The 16,362-nt window shown below is 36.3% G+C and overlaps 1 protein-coding gene across 1 annotated transcript in view; it reads left to right on the plus strand.

Moving 5' to 3' along the window:
• Positions 1-16,362, plus strand: part of LOC106691299 (neurofibromin) — a gene marked incomplete at its 3' end in the record, with an annotated part of 75,740 nt that overhangs the window by 17,189 nt on the left and 42,189 nt on the right. Inside the window, 3 exon segments of the mRNA XM_067045991.1 lie at positions 7,184-7,362; positions 9,234-9,445; positions 14,806-15,062. Coding sequence (XP_066902092.1) covers positions 7,184-7,362; positions 9,234-9,445; positions 14,806-15,062 — 648 coding nt within the window.

Genomic DNA, 16,362 nt, shown 5'->3' on the forward strand with positions numbered 1-16,362 from the left:
AATTGCAAATCCTACCATAGTAGTTTTTTCCGGTATATGGAACCTGAGTTCCACTTCATACATCACTTTTTTCTCCCTACCTGGTCATTTCTGACATACTGGGGGAGAGGTTATCTACAGGTAAGCAACCTATTCTAATCAGAGTGGTAAAGTCAAGTTTTCATCCCACAGTGCCATCACAAAATAAAAGTCAACCCTCCCATTGCAGACTCGAGGTTGAGGTGATGTCTCAACGCCCTTGGCTACAAAAGGCCTATATTATGTATCACTTTCCACAACAAAAGAAATCTCAGGAACACCTTTTATGATCTTGTAAATTTTTTATCAAGCATCTAATCCTGATGAGGTATTGTAGGACTTCCATTCTTTATAGTCCTTCAGTGATGCAATCTCAGTGTGCTGAATTGTATTTGTTTGTTTTGTCCAATGTTATTATATTGCAGTACTTCTCTCCTCCCTTTTCCACAATACCTCCTTATGCTTAATTGATGATGAAATCCATTGTGTCGATTCTCTGTCTGCTCTTTTGAAAATTATTGGTATTTTATATGGGAGGCACTGTATCCAGCATTATTAGGGGTATTCATGATGTTGTGTTAAATATAAAATGTTTTACTATGTTAAATGTTATAAGTATAAGATTGTGAGCAGCCCTATTTAAAGTCATGTCAAACGGTAAATGCATAAGAGCTCCTAGTGGATTTTCTGACCAGCTTGTTTTTTAAACCTTTCCTTCCAAAACTTCATGTTATTGTTTACTCCTAAGTTTTGATTTAAGTAATCTATTACAACATGCCTCAATTGAGTGAAAAGTGGAAGTTGTGTGAAGGTTTCCCCACTGAGTGTCTTATTGGTCTTCTAACTGGCGAGGAAGAGAATCAAGATGAGCTAATTATCAACTGTCATTACGTTGTTATTATTATTATTATTGTCATACATTGCTTTATTAGTTTTAAAAACATCCATAACAATACTAACACAATTAAAATACAAACTACGAGCAAGTAACCTTACACAACAAAATAAATGGTGACGAGCTCAGTTGGCCTGTTAGGTGACTTCATACTCCATCTAACATGCTTTAACATGTTAAACTAAAGATCATGAATACTCCTACTAGCTAGCTAATAACCTATTAATCTTTTTTCAAAACTTTTAAACTCTTTCTCTGTTTCTTCTCTGGAGTACTCCTCTTCTCCTGAGAATATGGGTATTAACTTCCATTGATTCCACCTGGCCTGATCCCTGCCTACGGAACACATAGGGACATTGTATAGCTATGTGTCTCTTGTTTCCACCCTCGAAACACCGAGTTCGAGGACATTGACCCACCAGTTGCTCAACTTTACTGCATCCACTTGCAGTCCTCTAGCCTGCTGCTGGTCTGGGTATTGCTTGCCCTGAACTTCTGTCCCTATTAAACATTTCCTCCCTACCGCTATCCTTGTACTCTCTTCTTCAGGATGGCAGAGTAGTCCTAGGCCGATTGTACATAATCCTCGTCCATCCCAGTTCTTCAATATCCATTCGGGATTCCTCCTCCCTAGCACTGACATCTGTCATCTTGAGCTCTTGAGCTCACTTGACAAAAGATCGCCCACTGGGTAGGCCTTCCTTTCTTCCCTTCTCTTTAGCCAGCTGAACCTTCAGGATTGTGGTCAGAAACCCCATTCTTCCCTTGACCTCCTCGACATTCACTGTTTCTCTCATTTTCTTATTGATTAGGTAATACCAGGTAAGGAGAACGCCAGCAAACTGCCCACTAGACTGCCGAGGTTTTCTCACCTCCCTTAACATTTGGAGGATGCCTTCCGCTGTCATCCATCTTCCGCATCTGAAAGCTTTCCTCAGTCTATCCTTGACAACAGGCCATGGTGTTCATTTAGGCCTGAATTTGATTTAGAATACTTTTCATTATCCTGCACACCAAGGCCGCCTTCAATGAGTCTGCATCTCCTTTGTTTAGTTGGTCTTCCACTACCTTAACTATAAGTCGGTAACCTCTTTTGATAAAATGGTTTAACTCACCCATTTCTCCTGTAAACCTTTCTAAATCTCCAATTACATTGTGCAGGTCCTGTGACATTGCAGTGTGAATTTTCATCCTTTCAATAACAAAATTTGCTTGTGCTGCAGTAAATGTCATCTTTAAATGCTTATTTGAATTAACAATGAACAAAAAATAGAAAAGAAAAAAAGATTTCGATTTTTCAATAGACATCGATTGGTGGGCTTTAATAACCAGGTCATCACATTTGAAGCACCTTGTGTCATAGCTCTCCGAAAAGTTTCTAAGCCTGAACTTAACATCTTGGCTATTTATATTCCAAAGGGGATAGTAGAGAAAGTTCATCCTCAGACATGGCTGATCCATATTTTCATCAATCACGACCTTTTGATTTTCTGTTAAGGGCAGACATATTTGTGGATATATTACGTGTGGGTAATTTACAATCTGAACAAGGGGCACCTAGAGCACTCGAAACGATTTTGGTTGGATTTTAATGGAACCAATTTACAGAAATTCACCTGACAAAGGTCCAAATCGCAGTACGGTCCTTCATTACACAAACTCTCCATATGCTCAATGCCATGATTTCTCGTGAGAAATAAACAAATTTTGGGAAACAGAGCAAGTTGCTAGCGTTACAAAATCGGACCCTCTTAATGTTCGATGTGAAAAGCATTTTGTAAATTCCTAATCACACAAAGTCACACAAAATTTATTTAACCTTGTAATGAACCACGAAAAACCACCACTTCCTTGGTCAAAATCAAAACTTCATTTGTTATTTAAGAAAGGTGACAGAAAAGATACAGATAATTACTGTGGGATATCCTTAATAAATACTATGGCAAAATTATTTACTAATATCCTTGCAAGAAGACTTATGTTGTGAGCTGACTCTGAAAATATTATCCCTGAAGAGCAGGCAGGATTTAGAAGCAAGAAAGGCTGCATTGATCATGTTTTTACCCTTAATGCACTGATAGCAATAAATTTCAAGACAAAAGGAAATTATCTATATACGGTGTTTATTGACCTGAAGAAGGCATTTGATTCCATTAACCACAACCTGCTGTGGGAAAAGCTTTTAGCACTTGGCGTTAGTGGTAAAATAATTAGAATCATGAAGATATTGTATGACAATGCTACCACCCAAATTTTAATAAATCGTCAATTAAGTGAAGAAATAGACGTAACTCTTGGACTACTACAAGGGGAAAACCTCAGTCCAGCACTCTTCATCCTCTTCTTGTCTGATATTATTCATTTTTTCCAGGATAACGGAGCCACAGGAGTTAGCATTGACGACTAGCAGAAGACATAATCCTTCTAAGTAATAACTGGTATAGTGCGCAAAGAAATTTAAAGATCCTGCAGCAATACTGAGCAAATAACTCTTTAACCTTGGAAAGTCAAAAGTTCTTGTATTCCATAAATCACCCAAGTTAAAACATCTTAAACCTCTTTATTGGTACGACACAAAGTTGGAGTATACAAAAACATATACATATTTAGGAGTACCTTTGGCATTTGTGAGGCCCGTTAGCCAATGGGTGGCTCTCACAAAAATAGGCGTGGGAGTGACAGACCCACCCTATGAAAACCACGTGAGGAAACACGCGATGTACTTTAGAAATTGGAGCTCCACGGTCTGTCGCGCAAATGAAAAAAAAAAATGAAATTCAAAAGGGACTCCCAATCTATAGAGGAAGCCTCATTTCCTGTAATTATATAAGAGCCTAAAAGCCTGTATCATAGTGAAGCATACCTACCACAATCTGCTATGTAATGTAAGGCAGTCTCTGAAGCCTGTCTGCATAAGCAGCAGGTGTCATCATGAACTACTCATGATGACTTTTAGAGTTGCCTAGGAATGGTTCTGGTCCTATAGGAGGGTGCTCAGCCCCGTTTCTAGCAAGCTGGTCAGCTTTATCATTACAAGCTGAAGCTTCTTTAAGCACGCTAATGATTCTAAGGCTTGTTTACACTCTTATCAAATTAGAGGTGACTCTAGGCGACTCCAAGACTTGAAAGGCGACTCCAAGACTTGAAAGGCGACTCCAAGACTTGAAAGGCGACTCCAAGACTTGAAAGGCATACAGACTATCTGAAAATATGGTGATGCCAGTCCTTTCACAGCTAGTGACTTCAGGCCATAAAGCTACTGACCAGATGGCAAACACTTCTGCCTGAAAGACGGTCAAGTGCTTGCCAAGTGGGAAGCTCAGTTCTATGCCTAATTCTTCTATGTAAACCCCTGCCCCTGTTAGTTCTGTCGAATCCATTCTCGATCCGTCAGTGAAACAGGGCAGATAATCTCCTGGGGTTTCCATTAAACCCTTTATCCAATCCTCTAACTTAGGGTGTAAGTAACTAATCTTAGTATCTAAAGCGGGTGTTTTATTTAGAAGTGGTGAGCAGCATTGTAGGTAACTCGCTTTCCACCACTTTAGCTATTGTCAAATCACATTCCAGCCCCTCTCTGAAAAGACCCCAGTCTGTATTTCTCGGGTTTCTCTTCACTGTGAGTAGCGGTTTTTCAGCTATTATCTTAAATGAGATTAACCTATGGTGAGACAGTGTTATGTCTGAGGTGAGACCCTCCAGTCTTTACAAAGGGTCCAGTCTTGCTCTTGTAACAAAGGTTGCTTCGCCCTCTCTGTTAAGTATTTCTAAATCTGTTGAGACTAAAAATTCCAGCAAGGCTTCGCCTCGCTCTTTGGTGTCTGTGCTTCCCTACAATAATTGGTGAGCATTAATATCTCCGCCAGTTAAGAGTGGTAAATCTACCTCCCTAGCAAGTTGGAGAAGTCTTTTTAAGTATTGGTAAGGTGGATCTAAGCTATGGAGGACATAAACAGATCTTATTAACAATTTAGTCTTATTAATACCAACCTTGATGTTTAGTACCATGGTCATGATGTCTTTGGTATTAAGCTGAGGGAGAGGCAGCACCTGTAGGTCCTTGGAGACCTAGATGCAAGTCCTCGGGTTGTGTCTTCAAATGGGGTTGGGCGGATTATCCTTTCGCCTATACCCCCTAATTCTCCAATAGTCCCTCTATAACAATATGGTTCTTGAATTTTCACTAGGGTTGATTTGACCCCGGAAAGTTACTTGGCTAATTCAGCAGTAGCCGACTTATTATGTTGAATATTAATTTGTCTTACCTTCATCATTGGTGTGGTAGATGAGGAGGAATACAGGAAAGGCAAGCACCTATTGACACTTGCCCTTTTCCTTTGCCCCTCCTGGGGGTGGCTGCTTTTTGTCGAATAGACTGGTGCTCTCCATACAGTCAGTCGAACCAACTTGTATCTCAACCACCAGTCATTTGCTTCCAACCAGGTGATCATGTTGCTCGGCACCTTAAATATTGCTCTTAGGTGGTCTGGACCGCCTTACCACAAACCTACGGTCTGTGGGAGGTACCCATTCAAGAAGCCAGTCTCTCGTCTCCCCATTAGAATATGTGAGGAGAAACCATCCTTGATCCGCCTGGAGTCCAGAGTTATCGAACGCCAGTGGTCTTCTCCTTGGTCATGGCTCATTCATCCACCTCTCGCATCTTCTTCCATCGCAGCTGGCACTTTAGGCTGCTCTTCATTTAAATTATCCATTGATTTTTTAATGAGTTATCTGTAATGTTTCTTGAATGGTGTTAGTAATGGAATGAGTAGGTGTCCAGCCATTCCAGCTCTCAACCCTACCTCACTGAAAAAGCTTGCTCCCTGGAGTGGAGTCTAGTGGCTTCGGAGGAGCAACTCCGGAACATGCAGCAGGGTCCCATCCAATCACCAACTGACACTAAATTTTAAATTTTACACTGAGGTGATAGAACAGCCACTCCTTCTGGGTTAAGAGGAGCGGGCTCGTGCAAAATCTCAGCGGCTGGGGAGTGCCATTCCTTGTTTTTCCCTGTACCCACTGGGACAGCTCTCCCAGGAGGGCTACTCCAGCAGTAGAGGGAGGAGTAAGGGACTGCTGTATTGACCTTTGGGTGTAATGTATTATGCTGGGTGCAGTAATGTGCTATGCTTCTCCAGTTGCTAACCTGGACAGGCGTGCACCTCGCCTGGCACTAGGTATCCGGTGGGGATATAATCCCCTTTACGTAGCCAGACCTACTTCTTAGGAAAGGTAATCCTAGGGTGTTCTGTAAATGACCTTGGTGTTATATGCTGTTATAGTGTACTGTGTGAGTGTCAGAATTTATGTTCCCCCAACCTGGAGGGCCAGTGGCTGATTACGGTACAATGACCGGGCGATGGGGTCGCCAACTCCCTACGCCTTAATGCTGTAGGTATGTGAGATACAGATTTTATCAATTTTTTGGTTAATAGGAAGAGGTTCGAGGTGTATGTAAATCAATTATGTGATGAGCCTCTTTTGGTAATTAGGAACAGTGGCTAAAATAGTGGTATGGTCAAAATCAAAAGAGTGATTAGGCATGAGGGCATGTTCTGAGAATTTGGAGGCAGCTGGATTGTGAGAAGTTACGGATAATTTGTGTTGAGAAATATGGGATCTGAGTTAGTTCTTGGTTTCACCTATAAAGGAAGAATTACTGTTTGGGGATTAGCTAGGAATACAATAGACAACATAGTGGTATGGGAGAGGAATAGGATCTTTAGTAAGAAGGTAAGAGATTTTATTTTTGGACTTGAGTCCAAGTTGTAGGGAAGGAATGATTGAACGTAACAGTTTCTATATGTTATCAGTGAGAAAGGGGACATATGGAAAGGATCTATGTAGTAAGGGAATGGGATGTGGTTGAAGAAAGTGGGATAGGTGTTAAACGGTTGATGGTAGAGTCTAAGAGTTTGTGTATAATGTTAGGTGGAAAGTTAAGTGAAAGTAAGATCATTGTAATATAGTGAATATTTGTATTGTGGTACTGGGGATCTAATAATGATAGGGATCAGTGTATAAGATTTTTGGCAATATTGATTTTTTGATGGTGAGGGTGCTGGGAAAAGTAGTTAAGGAGTATGCAGAAGTAAGTAGATTTTTTGCACTAGTTAGTAAACAAGAAACTGTTTCCCCCCTTATTTTTTAAAGACCTATCCTTTATCCGATCCTTCCTCAAATCCAATGACTACATTATTGTTACAAGAGCCAAAAAAGGAAACAAGATTGTCATCTTAAATAATTTTTTCATCATCTTATTTTCAGGTATTTCACTTTGTTCATGAACTTGTTAAACGACTGTAGTGATGCACAGGATATGGAAAAGGATGTTTCAAGACAGAGAGTATCTGATGGCAAACTTGCTACTTTACGGAATGCTACTATACAAGCTATGTCCAATTTATTATCTGCAAATATAGATAGTGGACTCATGCATTCAATAGGTAATCGTTATGTTGTTATTGAATATTAATAACTTTCTTGCTTTCAAGCATACTCATGTTTTAAGTTTTCATAAAAATATTTATTTTATTCTATTATAATAAAGAATAGGCATAATTAAATATTAAAAGTACAGAAATTAAGATTAAAAAAAAAATTAAATTTGTACCGCTACAACCCATGAAGGGTCGGGGGTGCAGTACTTTGTAAAGAAATACTGTTACTAGACCAATAGTTGTGCAAAGAGGTGATTTGGTCAGGATCACACTTGCCTGCCAGATTTTTACCCAATTAAGGGTACCCACATACTGAGGCTGGGTGGACCCAAGAGGGGTCCCGAACCCACAGGGCTGACTCACGGCTACAGTGAAACAGAAATAATCATCTGTCACAACCAGAATCGAACCTGAGTCCTTATAGTTAGTAGCTAGTGCCTTACCACTGAGCTACTCTCTCCCACGAAATAAGGATCATATTATATTTTTTTCTGGATCCTTCAAAGCCAAATTACAATATTATTTTGCAGCCAACATCCAGTTTTGAATATCAGTTGCCTTCATCGGATATGGTCTGGCATCATTGTTCATATAATCCTACCAATGCAGTTTCCCCTTCCTGCTTTATGTGTTCCATGTATAACTACTGTCAGTAAGTTCTTTGGGTTCATATCATTGCTTGTTCTCACCACATGACTAGCTCATTTCAACCTCTTACCTTCATGACTTTTATTACATTAGGATCTTGTATCAACTCTTATGTTTCCTGATTGTTTCTTTGACTGATTTAGTAATTATTTAATATGTTATTAAAAAAATCGTTTTTAATCAAATTTTGAAAATTTTTGCTCCAACTGTGAAACGCAAACAAGTTTTATTGATTTCTAAGTCAAAAAATGTATCATTGACTAGAAAATACAATAGTCATTTGTTGCAAAGTATGTGTTGTAAAGAGGGTGGAACAAAATGCTGGATGCCTTCCATTACTGAGAATTATTGTTTGACTAAGTTTGAACAATGGATTTTGGTAAATCTCTGCTTGAGGCTCTCGGGATCTTATGGCAACCAATGTTTTCAGTTAATGTTTCATAAACATCTATTTTTATTGCTTGTTACTATTATTTTCTAAATTCCATTATCTTTTGGATTTTCATGCAAATGTTTTCAAATAACAACCTGTCGTTGAATTTGGGTGACTTGGCTAGCAAGTCATGAGGAGCTGATCTGGGTGGTACATTTCGGACATTATGTTTTATTTTTTTAATGCCAACTTGAAACCACTATTTCAGACGATAATCCTCGAGCAATCACAAGCAGATCCTGGCCGACTGTCTCAAGTAATTCTGCATCATTAACCCCGAAATTTTGACATGATTTAGGTTCATCTTAAAGACTATTATTCTCAAAATTGAACATATATTCTACTTTGTTACAATCCACCAAGTTTTCACAAATTTCCTCGGCCTGCTATCGAGTGCACTTAGTCCTTTTATCCAGTAGTGTGTCAGGAAGCCACTAACGACAATTTGTTTGCTCAAAATTGTTAGCAAAATTCAAAAAACATAATGAAAGGCAGATACTATATATAATTGCATAAAAGATTGGTAAAAGTCAACAAAAATGTACATATTGTTTTTATCAGAATCAAATAAGGATTAAAATGCAGTCTTTAATGGCAGCAATGAATTAATGCACAAAAACTTTTATAGTGACGTAGTATATCGTATCTTTCCTCCTCTTAAGTTTTGATTACTAGAAGAACTTTTTTTTTATTAGGAGGGTTTTGAATTAAATTTGGTCAAAGTTTTCGAAAGATAAACTGTTTTCTTTTCAGTAATACTTATTTATCTGAGTTTAATTTATAACTTTCTTTTTAGATCTCGGTTATAATAGAGATTTACAAACCAGAGCTGCTTTTATGGAAGTTCTTACTAAAATTTTGCAGCAAGGTACTGAATTTGATACATTGGCTGAAACAGTTTTAGCTGATCGATTTGAGCAGCTAGTCCAGCTAGTTACAATGATAAGTGATAAAGGAGAATTGCCTATTGCTATGGCATTAGCAAATGTTGTTACTACTGCACAGATGGTATTTGTTTTGAGATTTTTTGTCTGTATTCTGTAATAGACTATTGAAGATGTATTGATTAAATTTGTTGTAATTATGAATTACTTTTTAATCTTGTTAAAAATGAATTTATTTTTAAATTTAAATGTACCTTTCAACTTAAATTTTAATTTTACTGGGTAGATCCCTCTATGTTTTAAAATATGTATATATGATCTAAATATTATTATTACTAATGATTATAATTAAACATCAATTTATTTTTTGTTGATCCTGTACTATTGCATTCAGTTTGGAACTTTAACGTCCCAAGCTTTCCAGATGAATGTGAGATTTAATTGAGTCTTATAAATGGGCTCTAGATAAGAAAAAGTAATAACTACTGATCTTTAATTGTGTTTCTAATGTCTGAAATGATTTTTATAATGGATTCTTGCCTTCAGTGTCCATATAATCTTGTTTGAAGTATAAGAATAAAGATCAAACTTTTGAGCTTGCTCACATTTTTAATATATATATTAGTCCATTGCTTGAACTGAGAAATGTTCAATAAATTTCATATGGGACCAGAAACGAATTTAATTAACAAGCTTCTAACATAAATCATATATTTTTGTTACTGTTATTAGATGCTTTAGTTTTACTTATAACTCACATTATCTAAAGTATTATTTCCCTAAGGTTTGGTGAAAATGAGCTAAAGGTAGCAAATCTTTAGTTTTTTTTTTTTTTTCAAATTTAATCTATGCATTTTATGCAGGAAAGCATACGGTGTGTCCTCACCGATTTTGATAAACTTTTTTTTGGTATTATACATTGAAAAAAATCTACCCATGTCCAACCATTTCATCCAATGGGGCCAGGGAGCTGAGAACAAAAATAAAAATAAATCATCCTAAATGTGAGGAGATGGTCAGGCATCCGGTCAGAAAAAAAGTACAAGTAAACAAAAACTTATTTATTCGTGCTGATATTTCAACCTGAATTTCAGGCCTTCATCAGGGATGCTCCATCATAATCCTAAAATTATTTTGGTGGAAGAATCAAGTTGATATTATTTTTTGAACTCATGATATAAAATAAAGCAGTTTCAGGAAGTTAAATTTTTAATCAGCTCTCAAGGCCCATTGGATTCAGATTGTTTTTTTTTTTCAATGTGAAATCATCAAGATATTTTGATCAAAATCGGTGAGGATATATTTTACATTCACCTTGTCAGTTAAAATATTTTTATAACACGCTTTTGATTGTTTCTACTTCTATTATATTGTTTAATTTGCCATATGTTAGCTATCATCCATCTTTAAAATTACATTACAATATTTAACAGCAGCTTCCTTTAGTATTATAATTGTGAATTCCTTTCTTAGTATTATGAAAAAAGTGGCATTCATAAACTGGTTTAACTTATATAGTCTAGAATTTAAAGTCTGTTTTTTTGCTTTTAGTTATTCTGGCTTAACGTAAGTTTATGTAGGTAACGATACTACTAACTTTTTTTTTAAGTTTATAAATTTGTAAATATTATTATTTGTTAATTATTCTAGAACATTGGGGAGCAACCACTTTTTTTTTTTATAGCAAATCAATGCTCATTAAATTAACTTTCCTTTTGTTATATTCAATGTTCTCTAATTCCTGCCCAGCATTAAACTTTATGTATATCTTAGCCATCTTTAATCAGTATAATTAATAAAACTATTATTAATCTACCTTTAAAGGCATAAAGATTTGCCTGTTATTTATCAATGACTGTACTAAAAGGTTTGAAAAAATAACATTAGTTACATGAGCTACTTATTAAACAGGAAAACAAAATTATAAATAACATAATCCATTAATACTGTGGTAATAGCAATACAACCAAGGGTTAAGAAAGACCAGTCAGTAAGCCACAACCAGAAAATTTGTTAAAAATGATACCTTGAAGCATTAAAGATAACCAAAAAATTTTTCTGCCCTGAATTTCACCAATTGTACATTTTTCATTGTTGAATTTAGCTGATGTATGAATGCTAAGGGTAGCATATAAAAATCTCATGACTAAGCACAAGTACTGAGGAAAATTAAAAATAATAAATATTCCAAGAGAATTAAATTATCTCTGTTATTATAAGACTGAGCCACTTACCTCTTTGGGTCAATAGCTACAGAACAGAACAATGTAAAACCAAACTACTTCATTTTCAAAGTCAATGAAATCTCTGTCTTTCTTCCTCTGCATGTCACTCACCTAAGGTGTTATATGCCACTGGGTTCTCATATTACTCCATCATTCTTAATTAGGTTGTCACTTAATAATACATGCTTATATTAATACAGACGTATTCCTATTACCAAGACTGGGTCTCCTCCAAAAGCCAGTTATTGCGATCAATTGCTGCAGCTTTCCAGTCCCAAACCCAAAGCAGTAGCTATGTATTCGTTGACACCAAGTCCTTTCATCTAACATCCACCCCTGACCCAGATAAATAAAGCTATTTACCCTTTTGAAACTGTAGGTTCCAACCTCAACCAATCCCTGGTTCCTCCCCTCAAACTCTCAGGTGCTTTGTATTAGCTTCATGAATTATTAGTCCAAGTTTCTATCTTCTAGGGTCAGGAACGACTCTCTTAATGCATCCTCCGATCTGGCTACAATATCAAAATTATCAGCATATCTTAAGAGCTGAACTGTGCTCTTGAACAGGAAACCAAACTGGATTCCAGACATTTGTATTGCTTTCTCTCCTTCAAAGTTAAAAAGGAGGTAAGCAAGTGCATTACCCTTTCATATACCACAGTTCATGTTAAAGAGGTTGGATAGGTCAGCTTTGATACGTAGACCACACTTACAGCCCAACATTGTCATCCTCACAAGACTGTTCAATAATACCTGAGTAATACCTGAATCGAATTTGAAGTACTCCATTTATAAGGGGTTTAGTTAAAAAATAAAAGATAGATTGAAATGAAAGTGATATATTGAAAGAAAGATAATTACTTGTAGATGGAGGGTAGGCTGATAGAGAGGTATAATAATGATTTTTTTTTTATACTTGCAATAAGTACTGTGATATATTCCTTATGGGCGCTATTACAACATTGTAGCGTTGTGGCACCATAACATCATAATGATTGTAAGCTTGAGGGATTGATCAATTTACACCACTTGGGATCCACAACAGGATCCACTCCAAACAGCGTGAACTTCAAACCTGAAAATTGGTCACACCAGCATATAATGTAGTATGTCATTTCATCCTCAGCATTGTAGAATCTTCATAAGGGTGTCTCTGTAAGCTTGAGGTTAAAGATATGTTTATTAAATCTACAGTGACCTATGCAGATCTCTGTAATTTTTCTAAGAGAATTCCTGTCCAACCAAAGCAGTTCATCACTTCAGCCCCCATGGTGTTCATCAAGGCACAGTTTAGATTGTAGCTGCCTTTTTTTTAAAGCCAGTAATGCTTGGCTTTTAAGCTGTAAGCTGCCTTTATTATAATAGTGTTAGTTTAGTTATATTTAATTTAGATGTTTGGGAAATTATATCTATTGCTGCTGAGAGATGGATATTACTATAATTATTATAATTAGTATTATTATAATGGTCACCAATTTGTATTACTAGTGGAAAGTAGGAGATAAGATGCATGCTCCGCTTACTAGTACTACTATTTTGGGCCCCATATTATGGAATGGGTCACCTGTTATGTGGTATTCCACTACTGTGGGGGGTGCTGGCCTCCATCCTGGGTGCTACACTCTAAGCTGCTTCTTAGCTGGACATGCTTTCTTTTCTCTCAAAGAGAACATTAGACAGTACTTTATATGCTCTTGAAAAGAGAACTATACGACAATAGTTGTCACATTCCAACAAATCTCTTTTCTTGTGAATAAGGTAAATAATTCCTATTATCCACTCCTCAGGAATCACCTCTTCCTCCCATATATTCAGGATCAGGTTATAGAGCTTCTTTATCAGTTCATTTCCACCACAGTGGTGCAACTCTTCTTGATTTTCAACTATTCCCAGGGTCTTGTGATGTTTAATTTTCTCCAATACAACCTCAATATCTTCATAATCTGGCGTCTCTACATCGTTCAAGCAGTCATCCTTTTCTCTGCCCATTCCATCTTTTTCCATTTTGTCTTCTTTATGAAATACCTTTCCCATTGTTTCAAGATATCTTCTTTCTCCATTAATAGGTTGCCATTCTCATTCTAGCACAAAGTTACATCATTTTGCCTTAAAAAATTATGGCACTCATTGACACACTGAATGTAAAGATGGCTATTGTGTACTGTTCTGAAATTGTCTTCCATCCTGCTATTCTCCCAAATCCTCTTCTTTCTCTTGTGCAGTCTCTTTTCCTCCTTCCTATCTTTCTTGATAGAACTTCATTCATTGTCAAACCATGGTGACTTGTCATTGCATGACCACAAAAGTCAAAGGGTTTCCTCTGCAGTGGTTTTCAATGCTCTTGCCATTCCCGTCCACTGGTCATCTATCATGTTATTTCTTTCTCTTAGCTCCTCCACGAGCTTTAAGGTGCTGCTGTTAGATTTCGCACACTGCGGAGTCCTTCAGGTTTGACACATTAAATTTCTTCATAGCCTAACTAATGGTATTTCTTTTGGTGGTAATCCGGGCACTATTAAGTATATTATCTAGCCTTAGTATAGTATATTAATTAGCCTGTATTCAGGCTATATTAAGTTTATAGTCTCAGAACACATTGGTTCCTCTATGCACTCTTTCTGCAATGAGATTGGACCTGTGACGTGAGCTAATTAAAATATGGTCAATCTGACTGGTAAATGCTCTATTTGGTGATATCCAGATGGTTTTATGGATTCTTTAGGCTAGGAACAGTGCTTCCGACTACCAGACCTTGGGTATTTCCAAAATCAATTACTCATTGTACTTCCTGGATCACTGCAATGTTGATGAGATGGTTGTCATTTTTCTCAAGGAGCTCTTGTAGGGCTCACAGTCTGTATAAAGATAAAACGTTCCAATAGGTTATTCATAAAACCCTATGATGGTTCCTGATTTTATTCCATAAAGACAATCCGGCTTCTTTGCTTTGTAGAAGTTTTGTGATGTATTTAAGGGAAGCGGGTCCCTGAGTTAGATGGAGGGGTTGCCTCCTTAGTGTGCTCTGATGCACCATTTAATGATAACTTATTTTGTTCTTTAATGAATTTTTATATTTTTTAAATTTTACTTTTCTTTGCATATTTTATGAGCTATTGACATCTAATATTACTTTATTGTTTATGTTCTATGTTCTGATAATTAACTATCTTTTATGATAAGTTATGTTTGTTTTATGAAAAAATGAATATTTAATAAAAATTAATATTTTAATTAATAATTAATTTGTATTTCATTTTAGGATGAATTAGCTAGAGTTTTTGTAACTTTGTTTGATGCTAAACATCTTCTGTCTCCTTTACTGTGGAATATGTTTTACCGTGAAGTTGAAGTATCAGATTGTATGCAGACTTTGTTCAGAGGGAATTCTCTGGGCTCTAAAATTATGGCATTTTGTTTTAAAATATATGGTGCAAGTTATTTACAAAATTTATTGGAGCCCCATATTAGGCCTCTAATTGAAACTACTCCTCCCTCACTTGAGGTCGATCCAGCTAGGTAATTGTATTACTCCATAACTTGAATAATTGGATCATGTTTAATTTTTATTTTATTATTCCACAATCATCATGTCTGTGTGTATATGTGTGCATGCGTGAATGTTTGTGCATGTGTGTGTTTCTGTGCATTTGTATGTGTGTATTTTTACACATACCGAAGAAGTTCGGCTCTGGCCGTTGACAGGCGGACATCAGGTCTGCACTGTCCTTGTGGGTGGGCGGGCTATTGTTGTCCGATTCGATTGAAAATCGGCACAATCGAGGATATTGGTGCAAGGGAGTCTGCCAATTTTCGAGTGGATCGAGCTGATATTTGGAGGTCTAGCGAGAGGAGAAGCGGCGACACCAAGCCGGGGTCGGCTACTTTATCACTTGGAAAGAACAGACCTGTCACCCACCACCACTCACTGCACCTAGCTGGTGGACAATCAAGGTCACCTTATCTTCGCGGATCACGTTGTCTGTTATCGGAGGAGCCAGCACTCTGTATTATTATTATAATTTTTGTATATGTGTAGCTAGCTGGTTTTGATATTATTGCATGATGGGGGATTTTTTTTTTCTTCTTTTGTAGCTTTATATTGAAATGTGATTAATTGTCCTGTATATTGGTAGGGATATTGAATGTGTAACTGGAACACATTAAATAGCCAGTTGTACCATTGTTGATTGGGGAGAGAGTAATTGATTTGTGGCTTTGAGAGTTTTTTTTTTTCCTCCTCTTCTTTTGGGTCCTCTTTTGAGATTTCGTTTTTCGGACATTTATTGAGCATAGCAGTGGTCAGATAAATAGAGGTAATCACTTGGATGTCTTCCTTTATTAAGTTTGTTTATCGGATTTTTTTTTTCTCTCTTAACTTGACTTATTATCCAGTGACTCATTTATATTAAACAATTATTAAGGTATTTATACTGTTTTAACGAGTTTTATGTTTGTTTGTTTTTTTAACCATATTTATGTCTGAAATGTTTGTATATATATTTCAACTTAGTGACTAACATATTTTTTTAATCTGTTTTTAACCCATCTATACATTTTTAACTCGCTTTTTTTTTGTATTTATTTATTCACGATTTTGTCATTTTTGTGTGTCTTTGGTGTTTGTATATATATTTTAACTTACTGACTCTAAATCTTAAAATACTTTCATATTTGTTTATTTATTGTTATTTATTTATAATCATAATCATACGAGCTATAATTCTATATTTGCATGCATATATCTATTTATTTAATCTTTAAAGCTATATGTAGCATATTTATATATAAAATATATATATTGTAATAATTTAAAAAA

This window comes from Halyomorpha halys, unplaced genomic scaffold (assembly GCF_000696795.3).
Source record: "Halyomorpha halys isolate HHAL.00 unplaced genomic scaffold, Hhal_1.1 Scaffold2222.1, whole genome shotgun sequence".
NCBI lineage: Eukaryota > Metazoa > Arthropoda > Insecta > Hemiptera > Pentatomidae > Halyomorpha > Halyomorpha halys.